Source organism: Protopterus annectens, chromosome 9.part0 (genome assembly GCF_019279795.1).
Source record: "Protopterus annectens isolate FY-2018-M chromosome 9.part0, PAN1.0, whole genome shotgun sequence".
Classification (NCBI taxonomy): domain Eukaryota; kingdom Metazoa; phylum Chordata; order Ceratodontiformes; family Protopteridae; genus Protopterus; species Protopterus annectens.
Window position 1 is genome coordinate 1,353,906,569 of NC_056743.1, and position 25,146 is coordinate 1,353,931,714.

Here is a 25,146-nt window from a genome sequence, read left to right on the forward strand (position 1 = left end):
AGGAAAGAAAAATACTTTTACTTTTACAAGAAAAACTGTCAAAAACTTCAAATAAAAATTTGTGTTCATTAATACAACAGATTTATGAAAAACATTATACAGACCAAGAAACATGTGCTGTTTTAAAGAACAAAATCTAGATATTTTTGAAAGGTATAAAAAATATGGACATGAGAAAGAAAACTAGATCTGATATGGTGCAATATTTATGTAAATGAGAAAGCCAAATTAATCAATAGAAAAAAGCAGCCCCAAAGATATTCGTAGAAGAAGCTAGGCAAAGGCATCCAGATATGGAAAATTTCACAATACAAAAAATAAGATCCCAAAGAGGGAACGTAGAACAGAAGATTAGTAAAGCAGAAATTAAAAAAAGTAGAAGCTGAAGTTATGGAATGCACAGTAGTGTAGAAAGTCTAACACAGGTTATATCACAGCATGATGCAACAATGAGTCCCCCAACTAATGAGGAACAGGAGGTACAGGAGATAACTTAAGAAGAAATATGGACATGGGAAAGAAAATGAGATTTAATATGGTGTAATATTTATGCAAAGAAGAAAGCAAAACTAATCAATACAAAAAGAGCAGCACCAAAGATATTTCAAGAGAAATGCAGGCAAAGGCATCCAGATGTAGAAAATCTAATGCTGATAACATCACCGCAGGATAGAGGAATGGACCCCCAATTTAAGAAGACACCAGTGGACTGGCAAACATCTGATCAGTTGCCATATGAAGATACTTTGGAGACTGCTATAGAAAACCAGTACACAAGTTCAGTTGGAGTTGCACAACAAGGACAGGAACGGGAAACTGTGGCAACTCTGTCACAGTCAATGTTGTGGAGTGATAGGTCAGTAAGTTCCCATATGAAAGAGCAACAGATGACACAGAATGAAACTGAAGACAATGTGGCACAGGAAGATGCCGTGGAACTTTTTATAGAATACCTACAGGAAATGGAGAAGAAAGAATGTGCCCTCAGTTTAGAAGAAAATGATCTAAGAGAAGAGTTGCTTGATTTAATAGAGATGGGCAGACATGTTAAGATCAATGGAAGAAATAGACTACAATAAACCCCAAAAAGTTAGAAGTCTGATTAAAACAAATGAACACAATAATTAGGACTGTTCATAGAAATTCATGTGATATAACAGAAGTAAACAGGATTTTTTACTATGCAGCTAAATTAATAACAGATAAAGTCTTACCACAAAAACACAGGACAGTAACAGAAAGAAAGAGGAGAAATCAAATGCCATCGTGGAAGTGTTGAAAGAGAAAACTATAAAGCAATTAAGATAAGAAGTGTAAATGTTAGAAGAGTATAGAAGAGGTAACAGATCAACAAAAATACTCAGAAAGATAGACAAGATAAATGCAGGATAATGAGTGCACTGTTGCAAATAATAAACTAAAAATATCAGCACAGGCAAAAAAAAACCTTAGAAAATATGCAGATAAATATAAAGGAAAAGTACAAAATAAGCAATTTATTGATGACCCAAAAAAGCTTTTAAGAGAATTTGGAAACAAGGCAAAAGAAATCAAAACCCAACCAAAAAAAGAAATAAATACATATTGGATAAATATCTATGTAGATCCTGTGGAGTATAACAAAGATGCTGAATGGACAGAAGAAGTAATAAAATTAATAAGAAGTTCAGATGTACAGGATATGAAATGGTATGAAGTAATGGCCAGAGAGATTGAAACAAAATTAAGAAAAGCTCCTAACTGGCAAACCCCAGACCCAGATGCACTACCTAACTTCTGGGTAAAAGTATTAACATCTTTACATGAAGATTTAGCCATGAGTAAAAACTATTTATATGCATATCCTGAGCAGACACCAACCTGGTTAACAAAAGGAAAAACAACGCTCCTACTTAAGAGTGAACCTGCAAGCTATCCTAAAATTATAGACCAATAACTTGCCTTCTGACGGTGTATAAACTATACACTGGAACTGATGCAGATAGAGTTTATAGCCATTTAGAAGAGAAGTCAATCATGGCAATAGAACAAAAAGGCAACCAAAGAAAGTCATATGGAACAAAAGATCATTTGTTGTTAAATAAAGTCATAATGGAGGACTGTAAAAAGGGAAGGAATCTAAGTAGGACATAGACTACAAAAAAGCATTTGAAAGCATCCCACATTCATGGATAAAAGAGTGTTTAAATGTGTAAGATACATCCTACACTCATTTATTACATTGCAGCAACCATGAAATAGTGGCAAACCATTTTGCAGTTATGCCATAATAAAGGAAAAATTAGTATTCCAAGGATAAAAATTCAAAGGAGGATTTCCCAGGATGACTCTCTCACTGCTGCACTTTTGTCTTGCCCTCAACACATTAAGCTGTCTACTTAACAGATTAGGTCATGGCTACAATTTGGCTCCCAGAAAACAACAAAGTATAAAGATTTCTCATCTTCTTTTTGTGAATGTTTAAAAACTGAAAGCACAACTGCAAGTGGTCAAAACTTTTTCAGATGATATTAGAATGTCATTTGGTTTTGATAAATGCTCAAAAGCAACCTTTAAAGCAAGAAAGCTGCAGCACCAAGAAAACAAATTTGGGACAGATTTGATATGAAAGAACTTGAGCAAGAAGGAATATATAAATATCTGGGAATTGATGAAGGATGAACAATAAAACACAAACAAATGCAAATAAAACTTAGTAAGGAATATTTTAGAAGAATAAAATTAATACTGAAAACAATGCTGACATCTATGAACAAAGTCCAAGCTATAAACCAATTTGCTCTTCCTGTCCTAACTTACAGTTTTGGAGTGGTTGCTGAGCACCTGCCCTCTCCAACAGGCACAGTCCATGTGTCATAAGTGCTTGTAGTAGGACATCCTTTTCAGCAGCGCAGAAATTGTCCAGCCTCTGATGTCCATGTTGTCTCCTGACATGTAGACACCAGTTAATTCATAATACTGAGTTATAGACTGTCACTATTGTAGCTGGTGGAATGGCAGCTACAGACAAAAGGGTAACTTACTTTGACCACAGTAAAACCTTAGGGACAACTCTGGGGGTATGTCATATTTCACAGGATATAGGAGTTCTGTAGCAGTGACAGCTAGGTACAGGGACAAATTCCACTGATATTTTCAACTACTTTTTGTTAGCACCTTCTACAAACATCAGAAACATGTAAGCACACATACTCCTGTTGCTAACATTTTGTAATGTGAATTTTAAGGTGGGCAAAAACAGCTTAACACACACATTCTGAGTACTGTGCACCTCTTCAGATTGCTTATAGATCCAAATAATGCTGCCATTTCTCCTAATCCTGCTGCCTTAATATGCAGTATACCTTTTCAAGTCTCCACAGTTTAGCACAGAAACTAGCAATGCATATCTTTATGTCTCTTTGTGCAACCTGTCCACAAAGTAGATTGGAAGGCATGAATGTCTATAAATTGCTATATTTTTATTGCTGTGCCCCATGGCATAAGGTGCAGTCAGTTGTCAATGCTTGCCTCTGACAACTTGTGATCTTAAACTGATGATGGATACTTGTAAGAGTGCATGCATCATGCAATCTTACAGTTATCAGAGCAGTAGAAATCACATTGTAGGCATAATTCACAGGCTACCATTTAATTCTTCAAAATTTTGCATTATTTTCAGGAGAGATTTGTGGGAATGACATCTTCTGCTAATACCCATTGGAAAATGCATAAATGGTGCATGAAGGAGAACAAGACTTTATCTTCTTCATGTCCATTTCTGGGAGCACCTACTTATACCCTGTGGTGGTGTATTTAAACAATGGATACTTGGTATGACCTGGCTAAATTGCTTTTTCACAAAACTCATTGAGAAAACCACTTTATATAAAAAAATAAGACAGCAAAGCTTTCGGGAAAACCCTTCTTCAATACTAATACACATATTCCAAACCAAACTGGTTTAAATACAGGTCAGAGTCACATGGCTAGCAGTCCAAAGGTCATGTGACAACACATAACACATAATGAAGCAGTAAAATACTGATACAAAAATACAAAAATAATATATATAAAATATATAAAAACATTTAGCATCGTAATTTAGTATGCTGCAATTTAGTAAGCACAGGTTTCAAGTAACCATGTTATTTTAACCTGGGGAGTGGTCTGAATCAAACCTAAGTATCCACTCATACTCCTTAAGTTCGAGTAAATTATTACTATCTCCACCTCTGAGAGTCAAACATATGGCATATATGACTCTAAAGTAATACCAAATTTAGCTACATGCTTATACAAAGCATTTCTATCAATGGCCCTTCTAATCTCTGATTTGTGCTCGGTAATACGTTCCTTTAACCTTCTAGTTGTCTTTCCTACATAAAATGAGGGACACTTGGCACAGGTTGATAAATACACCACGTTAGATGTGGTACAGGTGGCCAATAAATCAAAATTATACGTTTTTGCCACTAAGTTCTCACCAATGATGTCAGAGCAACACACACAGTTCATACACTTATAGGTACCCGGCTCATCAAATCCAATAAAATTAGGAGGTCTACTAAAATCTTTATAACACAACCTACACTTTAAAATCCTCATGTTCCTATAAGCAAAGAAGGATCTATCCCCTAAAATATCCCTAGCTTCAGCTGACGCCATTAGTATAACCCAATTTTTCTGTATGATCTGCTTAACAAAACATGCTTTAGCATTATACGAAGTAACATACCTAACAGCAGGATTCTGACGTTCCACAGTAGTGATACTACACTTACCTTCTATAAAAATAGGTTTCAAAGTTGTCTTTCTATCAACTATAGTTTTGGCTTTTAAATCCAACAATAATTTCGGATCATAGCCACTACTTAAGAAATCCTCAGTTATTTCATCAAGCTGCGTACTAAAAGTACCATCATCAGTATTCAACCTGCTAACTCTATTAAACTGAGAAGTCACAATGCCTTTAAAGACATGAGGAGCATGCATACTGCTGTTATGAATGTATCTACCAGAATACACCTCCTTCCTATGAACACTAGTGTGAATAGACCCTTCCAACAGCTGTACGTTAACATTTAAGAATATAATTGTGCTATGAGAAACATCCATTTTAAAATTCAAGAAATTCGTAGTTGTGTTCAAATAATGAATATATTCATCAAGTTGAGCTAAAGTACCCTTCCAAATCATGAAACAATCATCAACAAAATGCTGATAAAAACACACATTATTGACAAAAGGATTCTTATCGCCACATATGTGGACTTTCTCCCATTGATATAAAACTAGGTTTGCATAGGTATTAGCTACGGAGGTACCCATAGCTGCACCAGTAAGCTGTAAATATAACTGCTCGTTGAACAAGAAAATATTATTATGCAACACTACATCCAAAAGGCAACATATATTTTCAACATATTTAGCCTTAAGAGAAGGTTGTGAAGTCAAAAATTCTCTAATTGATTCGACACCATATTCATTTGGTATTACAGTAAACAGAGATGCAATGTCTAACGTTACAAAATAATAATCCCCTTGTCTTAGTAAACCATTTAAACTATTATACCAAAGCCATAATTTACAAAGAAAATCTGAAGTATCACGCAACACAGTAGTGCATTTAAACAAAAATGGTTGTAATTGTTACTGTAAATATATAGAAACGGGCTCAGTAATCCATCCCCCACCCGATACAATAGGCCTCATGGGAGGTTCTAACATAGATTTATGGATCTTAGGAATGCCATAAAGGCATGGAATCACAGGACAAGGCACAGTAAAAAAATGAAACAAATCTAAACTAATATCACCATTAAGTTGTAGGTCATAAATAACCATGTTAACATAACTAACACATTTTTTTAACATCCAAAGGTGTAATACACTTAAAGGCATTAATATCATCAAGTAAAATAAAAACTGAGCGCATATACCTATGTCAGTCCATAAGGACCATTACACCACCCTTATCTGCTTGTTTAATAACTATATCATTATTTGTTTGCAAACTCTTTAGTGCTTTGTATTCATCATATGTTAAATTAAAAAACCTCAACTTTAAAGAATCAGAGTACAAACGCCTCAGATCTATTTCACATACATCATGAAACGCTGTTAAAACAGGTACACTGACTGGTATAAAAGTACTACATCACTTACAAGAAGTTTCAAGAAAAACAGAATCACCAAATAAAAGTTTCAAATTAACATTCCTTACAAACTGCTTAAGATCTGTAAGTGCAGTCACTAAATCATGACTAGCTGTGGGTATAAAGTTAAGCCCTTTGTGTAACAGGGAATAATGAGCAGCCTGTAACTCAAAGGCTGAAAGATTCAAAGTACCTTTATTTATTTTTGGCTTAACTTGCCCTGTCCTAAAGGGCTCTCATTTTTCCGCTTGACCGGAGCCATCACCTGTCCCGTTACCGACTTCCTTCTGGGAGAAGACCGCTCTACTACCGTTTCAGGTTGGTCTAAGTGGAACCGCTTCTGTGCAAAATTAAGAGTAAGTTGTTGGGTTCTTTTACCACCATTCACATGCACACTAGCATCGCCATCTTGCTTATCCTTCTCCTCAGCTTGCGTGCAAACGCTCGCAACAGTTACTGATGATGTCACCGTAAGAGGCGTGTTCTCAGGCACTGGATTAGACATTGCATTAGCTGCCGGTTCCTGATTTTGTGATGTAACTGGCAAAACCTCACAGAAGTCATCTAATGTATCCAACGTTACTCTCTGACCATGGGGTTTATTGTTAAACTGAACAGCATGATCAGTTTTCGGCCATGAGAAAATATGGCCCCTATGAAAGACGTTAATATCACGCATAAGCTTGCGTTTTTTAGTTGCTTCCATACGATCATCCAAAGCCTGTATTCTGTCAAGCATCTGCTGGTACGCATCCCCCATGGTAACAAAAATGGGCATATTCATAATATTATTCTCCATATTTATTATTTCATCTTTGAAATCATTCTCAATAGTAAAAAAGAACTCATTCATGAGACTCATGTAATCTAGGCTCAGTTTAATGTTAAGTTGTTGCCAACGTTTTAACAACTCTGGATAAGCATTCCCGTAAGAAGGCATTTTGAGTATTCTTAAGCCCCGTGGAACAATGCCTCTCTCCAGGTATGCAGAAAAACTGAACCGCTGCCACTGTCTTCTTTCAAAAAGCTGTAACTTCTTATTAAAGTCCATAACGTTTTCAGTTTTCAAATGGCCATCACCTTCCAAAGCTGGACAAGCTGTACCAATAAACTGCATTAATGGATTGGTCTCATTGACTAAAAGAGACCGGACTGAATTCACAGCCTTAGATGTTTCCATGTCAAAATACATGAATACTGGACTGCAAAAACGAATACTGGACTGCAAAAACGACCCTTAAGGTATTCCCAAACAAAACAGCGAATAAGGAAAAATAAAGCAACGGGCTGCAGTGAAAATACAAAAAACACAAAACTCATTGAGAAAACCACTTTATATAAAAAAATAAGACAGAAAAGCTTTCGGGTAAAACCCTTCTTCAATACTAATACACATATTCCAAACCAAACTGGTTTAAATACAGGTCAGAGTCACATGACTAGCAGTCCAAAAGTCATGTGACAACACATAACACATAAAGCAGTAAAATACTGATACAAATGTCAATAATGTGTGTTTTTATCAGCGTTTTGTTGATGATTGTTTCATGATTTGGAAGGGTACTTTAGCTCAACTTGATTAATATATTCATTATTTGAACACAACTACGAATTTCTTGAATTTTAAAATGGATGTTTCTCATAGCACAATTATATTCTTAGATGTTAACGTACAGCTGTTGAAAGGGCCTGTTCACACTAGTATACATAGGAAGGAGGTGTATTCTGGTAGATACATATATAACAGCAGTATGCATGCTCCACATGTCTTTAAAGGCATTGTGACTTCTCAGTTTAATAGAGTTAGCAGGTTGAATACTGATGATGTATCTTTTAGTACGCAGCTTGATGAAATAACTGAGGATTTTTTTTCCGAAATTATTGTTGGATTTAAAAGCCAAAACTATAGTTGATAGAAAGACAACTTTGAAACCTATTTTTATAGAAGGTAAGTGTAGTATCACTACTGTGGAACGTCAGAATCCTGCTGTTAGGTATGTTACTTCGTATAATGCTAAAACATGTTTTGTTAAGCAGATCATACAGAAAAATTGGGTTATACTAATGGCGTCAGCTGAAGCTAGGGATATTTTAGGGGATAGATCCTTCTTTGCTTATAGGAACATGAGGACTTTAAAGAGTAGGTTGTGTTATAAAGATTTTAGTGGACCTCCTAATTTTAATGGATTTGATAAGCCGGGTACCTATAAGTGTATGAACTGTGTGTGTTGCTCTGACATCATTGGTGAGAACTTAGTGGCAAAACGTATAATTTTGATTTATTGGCCACCTGTACCACATCTAATGTGGTGTATTTGGCAACCTGTGCCAAGTGTCCCTCATTTTATGTAGGAAAGACAACTAGAAGGTTAAAGGAATGTATTACCGAGCACAAATCAGAGATTAGAAGGGCCATTGATAGAAATGCTTTGTATAAGCATGTAGCTAAATTTGGTATTACTTTAGAGTCATAGATGCCATATGTTTGACTCTCAGAGGTGGAGATAGTAATAACTTACTTGAACTTAAGGAGTATGAGTGGATACTTAGGTTTGATTCAGACCACTCCCCAGGTTAAAATAACATGGTTACTTGAGACCTGTGCTTACTAAATTGCAGCATACTAAATTACGATGCTAAATGTTTTTATATATTTTTTATATATTATTTTTGTATTTTTGTATCAGTATTTTACTGCTTCATTATGTGTTATGTGTTGTCACATGACTTTTGGACTGCTAGTCATGTGACTCTGACCTGTATTTAAACCAGTTTGGTTTGAAAGCTTTGCTGTCTTATTTTTTTATATAAAGTGGTTTTCTCAATGAGTTTTGTGGTTTTTGTATTTTCACTGCAGCCTGTTGCTTTAAATTGCTTTTTCAGCCATGGCCATCAATAGATGGGTGAACAGTACAGGCATCATTCTGATGACCCGCAGCACAGGAACTCTGATCATTTTCATGCATAGCCATTGTGGTGCAGCGGTTAGCATTGTCACCTCACAGCAAGAGGTTCTCACTTTCGATTCTCAGCTTGGGCACCTTCTGTGTGGAGTCTGCATGTCCTCCCCATGGTCAAGTGACATATAAAGACATGCAGGTAGGTGCGTGCGTGAATGGGTGTGCCTTCTTTGAAGATTGAGCATCGGGCTAGCAACTCGGCACCGTAAAAATCCACTGTCAATCATTAGCAGACCGGAGTTCCACTGTGGCAACCCTTAACCGGGAAAAGTCGAAAGACAAGACAAGGAAGCAGAAATTAGGCAAGAATGCTCTGAATTTGTATTTTTTGTTGTTTATTTATATCTTTGTGTTTCCACTTTTAACATGTTTTGTGTTCTGGACTGTTGTTGCTACTCACAAGTTTAGGCCAAAGTTATCTTAGGAATTAAGTCTGTTCCTGTCTGGATCTTACATGTCAGGTGGAGGAGTAGGTGTTGGAGGTGGCATTACATGTGACATCAGGTGGAGGAGGAGGAGGTGTCGGAGGTGACACTACACATAATGTCAGGTGGAGGAGTGGATGTTGGAGGTGGCACTACATGTGATGTCAGGTAGAGGAGGATGTGCTGGAGGTGGCACTACATGTGATGTCAGGTGGAGAAGGAGGTGTCACAGGTGGCACTACATGTGATGTCAGATAAAGTATGTATGTCGGAGGTGGCACTACATGTGATGTCAGGTGGAGTAGGAGGTATTGGAGGTGGCACTACATGTGATATGCCTATACATTTCCGGAGATTTTCTGCAAAGCCCTCTTCTGGGGTGGAGTTACACTGCTGTTGGTATGGCATTTACTCCAGAAGACCCAAGGCTTGCTTTACTGAATAATTAATAAATAGACATTTCAAAGAAGAGAACAGTATGCTTCTGAATCCTTTTAGTTTGCTTTGTAATGGGCTCATTATTTTCCATGTTCATTAGTAATGTCACTACATGCAGCTTTCAGAGGTACTTCTTCCAGAAGTTTCCTGGCTTATTTGAAACTGCTTTTAGTTGACTTTACCAAAACAACATTTGCAACAGTTAGGGCACCTTATAGGCTAAGTAAGGTTTCTTCCAGTTAGAATATGGTTAATGTTTCTGGAGCAGCACTTCAGATTTTTTAGTTTTTTGCATCTAAATCTTTCACTTGAGATGCAGCTAATATAGTACATTCTCACATAAATCTTCCACTGATAATATAGATAATATATTGAGATCTCACACACATCTACAACTGGAAGTACAGCTAATATAGTAAAATCTCACTCAGATCTTCCACTGCTGGTGCAACTAATGTAATCAGAATGCACACAAATCTTCCCTTGGTTATAGTTAGATCTCATGCAGATCTTTCACTGGTGATACAGGTTAATCTAGTCAGATCTCACACAAATTTTCAAAGAGATAAAGTCTTTGTAATCTACTTCAACTACCAATAAGAAGGCCAGATACTTAAAATGTTCTGAATCAGAGTGCTGAACGTCTTTAATAACATGATCATATGCCACTGCAGTGAACTACCATCTGTGACTTCAATTACTCATCTGATTCTGAGCTCAGAATTTAGTTTTTATCTATGGTATTTGGACTACTGACAAGAACTACAGACTACTGAAAACAAAATATGTCAAGTCGTCACTATCTCACCCTCACATGAGCACCATGGCCTCACCCTCAAAAAAGTAAAATGGCTCACAATGTAGCACAGAGTAGATCTGCTACTAGTCTGTCCCATTTTCAAACTTCTCCATCCTAACTCATTCCCACTACTAGCTGCCAAACTATATACTAAAACAAAAACTGCAATCCTAGAAGCTTCTCCCAAGCAGCCCCCCTCCAATCCCCACAAATCAGGCTACACTGTACCGCCCACAAATTCTCCATCCTTGCTCCTAAATAAGGAAATCCCTCTCCAACCACCTAAATGAACTACAACCCCACCTTCACAGGTGAAACTAAAAACATTCCTCCACATCAAATCAAACTGTATTTGCCACACAGATGGCCACATCACATAAGGGCCACTCTACCTCTAGACTTACTCCATCTCAACTACTAACACCTTCTAACTCCCCTACCATCCCCTGTCCTGGCTGTCATTACATCACAGCATATATAACCATGTGAATTTTAACATTTACATTTCTCTTATAATTGTTGCAACATCAATTAATTGCTACTATACAGTTTTATATATATTGTTACTTTCTGTTCCACTTTTGATATGTAAAGCTTGCTGCCACTCTATTCTCATTTATTTTTGTTCTTTGTGAATTATTTCACCTGGGTAGTACCTGCAAATGGTCAGTTGTGATTTGTGTAAAACCCTGGTAATCAAATGTAAAATAAAATAAAACACTGGAAATATTGACTGTCAAACCATCTAACTTCAAACAAACACACACAGTCTCAGTCCTACCACGGCATTGTTGACCATTCGGCCATCTTGTCAGATACAAATAGGAAGATGGTATGATTCCACATAGGTTAATATCCTGCTGTTTATCATTATTAAAGTGGTTGACAAAATAACCCGTGACCACTGACTACATCAAATTCCCAAAGGCAGATCTAGGACAACTATTTATTTTTCATTCATTTGTATTCCTCTTCCCCATAAAGGATACAGTGCTGTCAGTACGGAAAATCCTATAAGATGCCTTGTAGCAGCCATCTGAGTATGCTCCATGTCATATCATTTTTATTCAACAATAAGACATGCTTGAAACACTGCATTACCAAGAAGAATTCACTTATATTGCATAATGAATTCATGTTCTTTAGTCATGTTATGACCCAGAGTTCATATTATTAATTAAATGGGTACAAAGGGCAAGACCCTTTATAAGTGGCATAGATAGGCTTTACCCCCCCCCCCCCCACACACACACACATACACACACACTGAAATTTCAGTATCTGTGTCTGCCAGTATGATAATTTGATCAGTCATCTTTGGAGTACCACTGTTCTAGACACTGGTTTTCAAAGGCCTGCACTATACATACCACATATGACGTCATAATAACCAGAAATGCATTACTTACAGAGGTCTTCCTCTCATAAACAAGATATTCTATTTCTTTCATCTTCTCCTGATCATTAGCTGGAGACTCAACAAAAACGAAAACCGATGAACCTGGAGGGCTGTTTATTAGTGCAATCTGTAAAATAAAAGACAAAATAGTTTTCATCTTACAAAGTGATACAGCTAATTATCTTTTTGGGATAATATAATAGGCTGTGCACAATTAACACAAACATTACCTGAGTATCTTTTACAAACTGCAAATAATAAATAAATAAGTAAATAAATTAAACTGTTGGCTTGTGTAGTATAATAAGACTGTACTCTTTTACAGCCATCATATTAGCAAATGCAAAGGATGCAGCAGGTGAACATGTCTTTATAGTATCTTTTACACAGTTAGAGCTTCCATATAATGCCACATCTGAAGCAGTTCTCCCATAAAAGTATCCCAATACCTCATAGGTAAAATAAACCACATAAAATATTATTTTTGTACTCATAATATGGCTTATTTTTGGAATTATAGGATCCATAATTGTGAGTTATAGAAGTTACAGAGTTAAAAAAAAACAGAATGTTGACAATCAGTGACCTTTAAAATATTTGGATGTCAAACCGTAGTTTATTCAACTTCAATATATTTTGTAGGAAGGGCAACCCCCCCCCCCCCCCCAGTTGTGCACACTCTCACTACTTATCTTTATTAACTCAAAGATTACCATATCTCAGAGAAAAGAGAATGCTTTTGGACACAATGATCTCAGACTTAGTATTACATATATGTAATATATGTAAGTCTCCATTATCACACATTCAGTCTGGCTATTCCAGGAATCACAATTATCACTTTTTTGAATTTAAAAATCCTGCCCATAACTTCCTTTAATCACATTTAATGTATACATTATATATATTAACTATTGTAAATAAGACTGGCTGAATGAATAGGAATGGTTAATGAGAGTCATGGTGTCACATGGGCCGTTGTTGCTGCCTCACAGCACTTTTATTTATTTATTTATTTGGTTCTGCAGTTTGGTGTTGAGAGTGTCTTCTGCGTGCAGTCTGCTTGTCCTCCTTGTTCCATGTGTAGTTCTGCTGTGTGGTCTGGTTTCCCCCCACATAACAAAGACGTGCCATTGGGGAACTGTCAATCCTCCAAACTGCCCATAGGCGTGCACACCATTTATGCATATATATTATCTGTGTGTGTCTGTGATTCCTATAATGGACTGGAACCCCATCCAGGATTAGTTTTATTGCTTTCTGCAAACTGAGGGACAGGAGAGGATTCAACTTCCCTGTGAGACTGAACTAGATTAAATGAGGTATTGAAAAATACCTGAATGAATTAATGACTAAACGAGAATCTCCTCTGACTGTACCAGGCATAAAAAATAAAAAAAAACAAAAACCAAAAAAAAAAAAAAAACTGATTTTCTGTTCTGAAAATCAAATTTAAATTTTTTCATTTACAAGAACATGAAGAAAACACAATCTTAAATACCAGAAATAAAATCAATGGTGGCAGGACAGTGTACTGGAGACAGGTTTCAAAATGATGGCTCTGCAAAATACCAGTAGCATTCATAGAGTGGGGCAACAGGGGCAACTGCCCCAGATGCAAAGTGTTAGGGCTTGGGATCATTCATCTATCATCCCATTCACTCTTTACTGTAACAGCAGCTTTTAAAAATCGATATTGCATTTGTGATCAAACCTGAGCAGTGTAGCACATGTGAGGTCTGTACTGTAGCAACTGCAGCATTCTGTGCAGGGTATAAACTGTAGCAATTGCTTGCTACATTTGTAGCAGGCAATTTGCTACAGTTTAAAAGTGAAAATCTGTGTTCATTTTTTTAAACTAAACTGCGAGTGCTGTAGCATTCTGTGCATGCATGGTATAAATTGAAGCAGCTGTTTAGTACATTTGTAGCAAACTGTTTGCTACAGTTTAAAAGAAGAAATTATTATTTTTTGTTTTTTTGCAGGTGTGTGTGGAAGATTAAAGCCGCAGTGATACAGCGGTAATGTTGTTGCCTCACAGAAAGAGGTTCTCCTGTTCGATTCTTAGCTGGAGTGCCTTCTCTGTGGAGTCTGCATGTCTTCCCCTCGGTCGAGTGGTCTCCAAAAGACATGCGTGAATGGGCGTGCCTTTGCTGAAAGTTGGGCGTCAGGATGGCAACTCAGCACCATAAAAATCGACTGCCAATCATTAGCGGACCGGAGTTCTGCTGTGGCAACCCCTAACTTGGAAAAGCCGAAAAGACAAACAACAACTGGTGTGTGTGGAAGGAGGGTCGGGGACAGATGGGGCAGGAGGCAGGGATGGAGGGGGGCATGTTGTTCCAACTGGTTGGTGTGCCAGTAGAACCAGTAGAAGAAATGGAGTTTTTTGAGGGGTGACATGACTTGTGCAGATTGGATACTGTCATACTGTCTTGTGAAAGAAGATCTGTGACAGTCAGACATAATTGTTGAATAGGCAATAATATGGCACTGAATCGAGAGAGTTGGCAGCGTTAACACGATACTCGGACCCCCATGTAGAAAAAATGGGAAAAAGGGGGCTGATAATGATGATATTGTCTGCAGGAAACATCCTGTCCTTTTATTTTTTTGCTCCTCACTTGAAGAGCTGAAGGGGTGGTGCACTAGTTCATGGGACTGGTACAAGGTGCTGGTTGAGTCCTCTTAACAATGTTTTTTCTAATTACTGTTATCCTCCTGTCTACCTGTTTTCTGTCTCTTTATGTAAATATGTTCGTGAAATGGTTATTCCTTGGTTGTTTGCATGTATCACTTACATTAAGGAATAATTTATGTTTTTCATATGTGAATGAGTACTGTATTATTATTATTGTTTTGTGTAACTTTGTCATTCTGTGATTAGTGCCCTATTTATTTATAAACAATAAATAGGAAATTAACTGACCAGAGTAAGACAAATAGATAATAGAAGTGGAAATAAAGCTTGTTGTCTAATCGCTCTGTCAGAGACCTGGGAATGGAATTATTGCGGTTCACTGTATACCAGCCTAAGGAGAATCACATTGTGGAACACAAAAGCATTTATTCATTGCCAAAGGATGGCTGGGAGGACTGCTGATGTCCATGGAATTACAAGAAAAGGGATTATAAGCAAGGAGAAAATTATTTATTTTGCATTTTTTTGATCTTGTCACAAATGGAGTACTGTATTAGGTGCGGCAGCGTGTGATTACAATTGGTGCAGAAACTACAGACTGGGACAAATACATCTGCATAGTTTTGCATTTTAGTAATCACAACATTACCACCATAACAGCTACAAACAAATGCAATCTGAGGGTCATGCTGCTCAAAATTAGAAGTCTAAATCTCAAAATGCACTCGCTCAAAGCACTCCTTAAAATGGAGAATATCGACATTTGTGCTGTAACAGAGACCTGGTTCAAGGCAGCAGAAAGCACCCCTGCACTACCAGGCTATAACTCATTCCACATCTTTAGGCCCCAGAACTTGGACCGAAGCTCCAAAGTTGGTGGTGTTTCCATATTAATAAAGGATGCAAACACCTCCAGACTGGTAGCCCAACATAATGCATCAGGGATGCTTCAAGTGCAGCTAACATTGGGTAAGACAGCAATTCAGGTCGTAGCCAGTTATAGGTCCCCAACTATGTCCCAAGACACTCACTCCATCCATATTCCTAACCCCCCTGGAAAATATTAGGGTCAAACCTAACACACTCATACTGGGCGACTTCAACTACCCCTCCATTAACTGGGAAAAACTACTCATGTACCAATACATTTGCCGAACGTTTCCTAGAATTCATTAATTCCAATGCTCTGGACCAGCTCGTTCTTACCCCCACTAGAGGTAGCAACATCCTTGACCCGGTCATTACTAACATGGGTGACTATTTCCCTACAACAATAGTCAACTCCTCCCTGGTTAGATCTGACCATAAACTAATCATCTTGGAAATCCATCCCTCCCAGCCCCCCCCCCCCCGCAAAGGTAACCACCATGAAAAACTTCTCCAAAACTAACACAAATGCATGGATCTCACCATACCCAATAGAACTAAGACACTCTCCTCCAAAAAAAGGAAGCCAATCTGGTGGTCCACTGCCATAAACAAACTCTACAACAGAAGGATGAAGTTGATGCGGAATAATGTAAAGTCCCAAGATTGGAAAATCATCCTTATCAGCCTCAACAAAAACTTAAGATTCCTCATTAAATCCTCTAAAACTAGCTATGAAAACAGAATTGCAGCAAATAGTAAAGACAACCACAAGGCCTTCTATAGTTATGTAAAGAACCTTCACGGCAATACCCAGAATCTCCAAACTCTGGCTCCCTCACAGTTTGGTTTTGTGAATTGTAGATCATGTCTGCTCAATTTGGTTGACTTCTTTGAGTCAGTCACCAGAGTTGTGGATGAAGGCAAGGTGGTTCATACAACCTACCTTGATCTGGCTAAGGCCTTTGATACCATTCCCCACTCAGGAATCATAGAAAAACTCAGCTAAGCTATGCATCAACCCCTATATCACTAGGTGGGTTGCAAACTGGCTCACAGATAGAACCCACAGTGTGAAAGTAGCTGTCTCCAAGTCAGACTGCTGACCTATCATGACTGGAGACCCACAGGGATCGGTCCTGGGTTCTCTCCTGTTTGGTATCTACTTCTCAAAAGTACAGTCCAACACAAAGGGACTCTGGCTGTCAAAGTTCACAGACAATTGCAAATTGGGAGCCATTATTAACTCCCCAAGTGATGTTGACATCCTACAGGAAGGCCTCACTGAGACCAACGACTGGTGTCAGAACCATGGCCTTAAGCTCAATGCCAAAAAATGTGTCGTCATCCCCTTTGGGAAAAACCCAGTTCCTATGAACTACCACATTGATGGTAGTCCACTGAACACAGGTTGACAGCAACCTCTCTTTTGCCCACCACACTGCCACTGTGGTCAGAAAGTCCTTCTATGTGGCACATCTCATCACTAAGGGTTTTCATCCAGGAAGAAAGAGGTCATTGTCTCCTTCTACTGTACCCTCACTAGGCCAATCATCGAGTACAATGGCCCATTTGGCATGTACCTCACTAGACACCTGCAACAACTGGAGAGGCCACAAAAGTACCTCACACAGGGGATCCTAGGCCTTACAAACTTGTCCTGTATGGACAGACTCAAAAAACTCCAACTATTCTCTGTCTCATATCGCCTGCTTAGAGGCGATCTCTGCTTGACTTATAAAGCCATGTCTGACCCAGCTCTGTTAGAAATGCTACATCTAAAGAAATCCTAATCCCTCCACACCACACACTCCAACAGAACGTGCTGGAGGGACAGGTTCATAACCTACAGACTGCCCATGCTATGGAATAGACTCCCCATACATGTCAAACACTGGCCCTCTTCAAGAGAAATCTTGATGAGTGGATGGGAAATAGAAAATTCACTCCGGGCATCACTCCAGTGGCTCTACTAAACAGAGGCACTAGGAACTAAGGTCGGGTGGCACATTACCAGGGTAATTCTATGGGCTAGGCTTGTAAAGGCTCCAGGGACATTAACCTAGTACACACCTATGAACCTATGACAATCGGTGTTGGGGTAATACAGGTACAGACTGCCTACAGTCAGTTGTTATTGTTATTGCCATTACACCTGAAAGTAAAAGGAGGACACTTTCACAAAACAGATGGGACCAGAAGGCAATCTTTGAACTGGTTGAGAAGTTTCTGAGAAGATTCACTCCTCCACTAAAAGTAGACTGGATCCAACTTACTGAAGTAGGATTAAGGAACAAAAGTGAGAGCGATGATACATGCACAAATATGGAATGTTTCAGTTTGGGGGTAACTAAAGTCCTCATTATGATAATGCTGCCTTCTTGAACACCATGGTAAAGGGATAGCCCAAGTGGTTAACAGCAGCTATCTTAATTAGAAGGTAGCCAGGTAGTTAGAAGAACTTATATAACACTGTCTCTAATTTTAGTCCATCTAAAAAGATTTTATGTTTAAAGACTCCAAATTTCCCATAAAGACAGTCACACGCACACATACACACACACACACACACACACACACACACACACACACACAGACAGACGCAGACACACACACACACACACACACACACACACACACACACACACACACGCACACAGACGCACACAGACGTGCGTGCGTGCACACACACACACACACACACACACACACACGCACACACACACACACACACACACACACACACACACACACACACACACACACACACACACACACACACACACACACACACACACACACACACACACACACACACACACACACACACACACACACACACACACACACACACACAGATGCACACACACACACACACACACACACACACACACACACACACACACACACACACGCACACACATGTGTGTGTGTGTGTGTGTGTGTGTGCGTGTGCGTGTGCGTGTGCGTGTGTGTGTGTGTGTGTGTGTGTGTGTGTGTGTGTGTGTGTGTGTGTGTGTGTGTGTGTGTGTAGTGCCCATCTCTCAAAAGCAGTTAAGGTAAGTATTATAACTATCTGAAGGTGGGACATTTGTCTAAGGATTATTGGTCAAAGGAAAGAGGAACACCTGGATGAGGCCCTGAGCAGAACGCTTTACAAGCTAGTCAGGTGGAGGAGAGACAACCTTATGAGTGCAACAAATTTAATAAATGTAATAATTTTAATTAATATAATTTAATTCAGAATGAGTCCATGCCTTATGCTGATTTTGGAAAAGAGGAAATGAGCTAGTAAAAAGAGACTGACGATATTCGTAATTGTGATGTACCTTTCACAGGTAGGAAGAATTAACTACTAGACGATCCTGAACTACTAATACTTCTCAGAACATTAACTCCATCTTGCCAGTTCTGACAATGAATTAGTGGTCTCTGTAACATCTCACTTTACCAGTAAAGTTGAGAGACTGCACACTCAGTTATAAGTAAGAGACCAAAAGCAGACATATCTGATTGACACCAGAGCTTCTATGAGTATCACAACACAAATTCTGCTCAAAAATGGAGCAGTAGGACTTCAGTGACTAGGTGGACATGTGACTAAATCCCAAGTCAATAAACCAATACTGACTATATTAGGAGATGATAAATCTGAATGCCAGTGTATTTCCTACTCTGAGTTTACAAAATATCTTGGGAAGTGACATATTGCAAAAACGGTATATTGTTGAGATGTGTAACTTAAATGTTAAAAATTGTTAAATTTGGGAACTGTTAAAAAGACTACCTATTTAGCCCCAAGTAGTGGTAGCATCACATAGCTCAGGGCATATAGTGGCAAAACCCCAGGACAGCATGAATCTGTGCAGTTGTTACAGACACCTCATAAAAAATAGTCAAGCTCATCTGTAAATGTTTTTGTCCTACACACTGAAATAACTGGGGGCTGATTCCAAACATTGCACCTTAAAAGAGAGGTAAACCTACCAAAGATGTTAAACAGTATCATGTAAAAAAGAGGCAAAACATTTAATTGAAGAGACATTGAGAGTCTTTGAGGAGCAAGGGATACGCAGAAAAATCTCCCTCATGGGGTGTTGGTGGTCTGTAGAAGTTGAAATGTCTCCTTGAGCTTTAAATGTCTCAGTCACAGTAAATGCGGAGTTTGGTTGAGCAGTTTGGGGATTGTCTGTTTTGACCAGTTACTAAATAAAGCCATGCCCAGCTCTTTTCCATTCAACCATGATATGCCAGGGATGACTGCACAAATGACCTAGATACAGAGTCATAATAAAATTTGCTTTCTCTGTAAAAGCTCAACAGTACGTACACATAGACTAGAATGCTTCAAGGCTTCAGTCAATCTCCAGCACTTTTCTTCAGCATGATCTAGGATATCTGAAGATCGATAAATTATAGGTGGAATATCACTCAGTATTTACACGACATTCTGTTGGGTATAAACACAGAGCAGCAACATTTGCAAGTATTAGAGAAATTGTTTGAGATCTTGAGAAAGAATGAGATAAAATTATATCTAAGGAAAAGGTGGTTCATGAAGACATCAGTACATTTTTTGGTAATTACAATGTCGAATGAACAAAAGGAAATAAGCTCACAAAAATGTATTGATCAAACAACTACCTTTGTGAATTACTTTGACAGGCCTAAGAAGTACTGTTTCTTTTTGGGGACTTCTGCAGAAAATGGATTATGAATGAAAACAAAACAATTAACATGTTGAGGGGCAGCAAAAAGGTAAAAGAAGTCCTTAAAATGGTTGGAGGACTAAAAAACAGCTTTCACTAATATAAAACAGGACCTAATTCCTCCCTCAGTTCTTGGAGTTCTAGAAAAAGGTAATGAGTTCACAGTACAGTTAAGACACAATGGAAACATCACAATTGCTGTGTTGTTATGAAAAAGAGGAGACAGGACTCATCAGATATTAAGCACACACATCAGTCAAAAAAGGCCTCGGGGAATGTGAAAAACAAGTTGTCATAACACACTGGGCCATTGAAGCAACATGTTGTAACCTGTAATTTCCCAGTGATACTTCATACTAAATATACATCCATGAAATATGTAAGTGATCTATGTATCTATCTATCTATCTATCTATCTATCTATCTATCTATCTATCTATCTATCTATCTATCTATCTCTATATACATGCCTTTAAGTTATGAAATAGTTAAATATTATTATTCTTGTATTCAGGTAGTTACTGGACTGTTGTTTCACAAAGACTTGTTTTGTCTAAAACCTAGGCTGTAGGTAAATATACAGAGCACAAGTAATAAGATGATGTATGATGTTATATAGCAGGTATATAAAATATACATTCAGTCAAATTCTATAAATGTCAGCAAAGCAGATACAATAAACATGTATAACACAAAGGGTCTACATGTATACTACAGAATGCCCTACAGAATAACGGATCAGCTTAAAAACTGATAGTCCGCAATAGACATACAAAAAAAAAGTTTGAAAAGTTTCTTCCCATGTAACTGCAGATTAACATAGACTAACATCTAATAGATGTTGCCATAATAATAATGTTAAGTTTAAAGAAGAAGTTGGTATTTTCATGTGACTATATAGTGGTAAATTAGGTTGTACTTATATAGACATTCATTTATTCATTCATTCATTTTTTTCCATTCATTCTGTGATATCACCTTTGCCCATTTCAGGGTAATGAGGGAACGCATTGGACCCAAGACAGCAAAACTAATCCTGGACATGATGACACTCAACCCTTGGGGACATACATACATGTTCACTTAGTCAGTGCACACAAACCTAAATACAGTTTGGAGTTTCTTCAGTTCCCTTATAGCATTCCTTTGGGATATGGGAGGGAGGGAACTATCTTCAGTCTTTTATATTATCCTGAGCGATATTTGAAATGCATACTGATTACTTTTTTTCCAGTTGCTGTTTTTTTCTTTTTAATTAGTTTGTTTATAAGATGATACGTTGCTACTACACTGGGCGCATGTTTTATTCTTGCTGCTAAAACAAAATAATGCATATTGTTGCAGTTTTACAAATTGTACAGAAGCAAAACCACCTTTCAGTTATTTATAGTTCATAATTAATGTAATTACAGACCAGAAAATATACAGCAATTAGTAAAACTAATTAGTGTTAACATGTCCTATCCTATGCAGAGTCTAGAATCAGTCCAGTGTATTTACTGTTTATTTAGCAGAAATAACTTTGCAAAGTAATGTTTTTCTTACCTGAATTCCAGAGAAGGATGTGTCAGAGTTGATGGTTCCTATCATTTTTTCTGTTTGAATTAAAAATTCAGAAAACTTTTCAGGATTTGTCAGCACAATGGGTGTACTAGAATATCCTGGAAATATAGCTGAAAATAAAGTTAGAAAAATGGTAACTTACAGTCTCTGATTTTCATATTTAGCAGTATACAGTGGTATAGAATGGCACTGAGGACCTCTCATTAAACCAGACAGTACAGAGTAACAAAGTACCAACTGGAATTGCCAGTCTACAAATTATATTCCATGGATGTGTACTTATTTCAAGACAACTTGGAGCTGGTAATAATAATAATAACAACAGTAATGATTAGTTTGGAGTCCGAAATGAAACCCACACCACATTCAGTATTATTATTTCATTCAGTAGTCTTGAAGTAAATGGAAGGCAATGAAAACTGGCTCACTGACTTGTTTTAGGGAAGTTAGTGTTTTATAGATTTTAGCGAATGTGAGTTGATTTGTTAATCTAGGCAGTCCAGCTGGATGTAGTACCTATTTTCTATGGAATCCCAAGCAGAAAAGCTCCACAAAGCATCTTAAAATAATGCACAACCATTCAAAACTAACTGTTATAATAACAAATGTGTAATAAAGTAGAATATTATTACATATTATACCATGACCCCCCCAAAACGTGCATGCTGATTGGCCAGCGTGCACATTGTAAATCGAGTTATACTAATGGAAAAAGGTCCGGTCGCCCGGACTTTTTTCCATTAGTATAACTCTACTTTTAAAACACTGTCTTGCTATGTTAAATGGGTTTAACATAGCGAGACAGCTTTAAAATAAGCAATGGAGATCTCCATTTCTTATTTTAAAGCTGTCTCGCTATGCTAAACCCATTTAACATAGCGAGACAGGTTTTAAAAAGCAACGGAGAAAGCAAGATCTCCGTTGCTTTTTAAGCTATGTTAAATGGGTTTAACATAGCGGGACAGTTTTAAAATAAGCAACAGACATCTCCGTTGCTTATTTTAAAACTGTCTCGCTATGTTAAACCCATTTAACATAGCGAAAACAGTAAAAAAAAAAGCAACGGAGATCTTGCTTTCTCCGTTGCTTTTGCCCACAGCTCTGATGTACTGCGCAGGCGCGCAGTACATCAGCACTGCCGCGGATGCCAGACATCTGCGGAAGGGCAGTAAACAGGCATTATACTATGCCATTATTTAAGAAAAGAAATAGTTTCTTTTCTTAAATAATGTCATGGTATAACAGCAATAACCCACTTCTGGGTGTGGGTAATGCTGTATTTACCCACGGTTGGCTTTGTTTTGTCCCTCAGGCTTCGCCCTCAGGACCAAACCACGCCAACCGTGGGTAAATCCAGCATTACCCACACCCAGGCGTGGGTTATTGCTATAATAAGCTATATACACTTGTTAAGATTCACCATAGTAAGTGTTCATTTGCAAACAGAAAAATAAAGTCAGAAAAAAAATATAGCAGTTCTTCCAAGTGTTATATGTCAACAGTTAGACGGCAAATCTATGTTTTATGTCATAGCTGCATACTTGACTGCACCTAAATTTGAAAGGAAAAGTTGCAACATACTCTGCTAAAAAAGCACCATGCAAACATCTGTACCATGAATGGACAAATATAATCATATGACTAAATACGCTAATGGTTACCACTGTTTTTCTTTTATCCTCCATCATATTTGAAATCTGCCTAGCTTTTCATTTATGTATTTAATTATTTATATATGTTAACTAGTGAGATAATCTCAGTAGCATTTCAGCCATGACCTAGCCCAAATAAGCAAAGATAGGAAATATACAATACATAAGAATTTCAACAATACTTAGTTAGGGACAATAAGCAATTATAGCACAAATCTGTAGTAGTGGTAGCATATGCAGCAAAAGATGTAAACCTAATGAAGATAAAAATCATATTTTGAACTGCAACTCTCAGTTTCTTCTAGAATGTATACTGTTAGGACTTTTGGTGATATCAATAAGCTTTGAATGAACATACACTGTGAGGATCTCCAGTCTGGAAGATTTATCAATCACCATAAAGCAGGCATATTAGCATAATTTTCTACTTGCTACTACCTGCTATGTGTTACATAACTCAGTCACCTGAAGCAGAAGAGGAAAAATACGTTGCTCACTTTGTCACATTATTCCTTTATTATTTATTTATTTATGTATTCTTTTTTTTTTTTTTTTTTTTTTTTTTTTTGACCATGTTAGTTAACTGGCCTATGGACTCTTTTCAGCCATGGTCCAGTTGCAATCTATATTGTATTCACAATCTTAACAATGCATTTTATCATGTCTTGTGTGGTTTTCTTTTTTTTTCATTGTAGTGTTCTTCAAGGTGTTAGTCTTTCATTCAAAATGATAATTTGAATGTGTCTTTCTTTAATTAATGTATTATTTAACTGAACTATTAACCCATTTATTGTTCTTATATATTAACAATTATCAGATAAGATGTTTAAAATGGTCATAGGTTCATAGGATGATACTAGACTATTGACCTGGACACCCTTATAAGCCTAGCCAAGAATTTCACCCATGTTCCCACAAAGTCAGCACATCTTTCCCCTGTCCAGCAGGGGACACTAGTGGGATCCCAGCAGTGTACCTTCTGTTTCTCATCCAGTTGTCCAGGTTCCTCTTAAAGAGGGCTAGACACGTACTCTGCTTGACATGGAGAGAGAGTCTATTCCACAGATGGGGGAGTCTTTGGGACACAAATCTATCCCACCAACAAGTTCTATTAATGTCACAGACCAGTTTGAGGCCTTTCGTGTGGGTAGAGGGACAGGTATTTTAGCATATCTGTATGTGGTCCATTTGCAATTTCACAATTTATTAGCAAGATAACAATTAAATTATTATTATTACACAGATAATTTTGAAATGATTGAAGAATAGTTAGCTTACATCCCATAAAATATTTCACAGATAATTTTGAAGTGATTATAGCATATTTAGTTTATATCTCATAGAAATAAATGTTATACATAGTAGAAAGAGCTATAAGGCAAATTATTGTTTTACAAAGTTGCAGACCTTGAATATGTAACAAAATGTTCATAGGTTCATAGGTGTGTACTAGGCTAATGGCCCTGGAGCCTTTACAAGCCTAGTCCATAGGATTACTCTGGCATCGTACCACCCGACCTTAGTTCCTAGTGTCTCTGTCGAGTAAAGCCACTGGA

The 25,146-nt window shown here is 37.6% G+C and overlaps 1 protein-coding gene across 1 annotated transcript in view; it reads right to left on the reverse strand.

Annotated features, from left to right (window-relative positions):
• Positions 1-25,146, reverse strand: part of LOC122810673 (von Willebrand factor A domain-containing protein 7-like) — a 172,309-nt gene that overhangs the window by 111,437 nt on the left and 35,726 nt on the right. Inside the window, exons 3-4 of the mRNA XM_044082242.1 lie at positions 21,921-22,048; positions 12,169-12,285 (exon numbers count right to left, since the gene is read on the reverse strand). Coding sequence (XP_043938177.1) covers positions 12,169-12,285; positions 21,921-22,048 — 245 coding nt within the window. The remainder of the gene's footprint in view (positions 1-12,168; positions 12,286-21,920; positions 22,049-25,146) is intronic.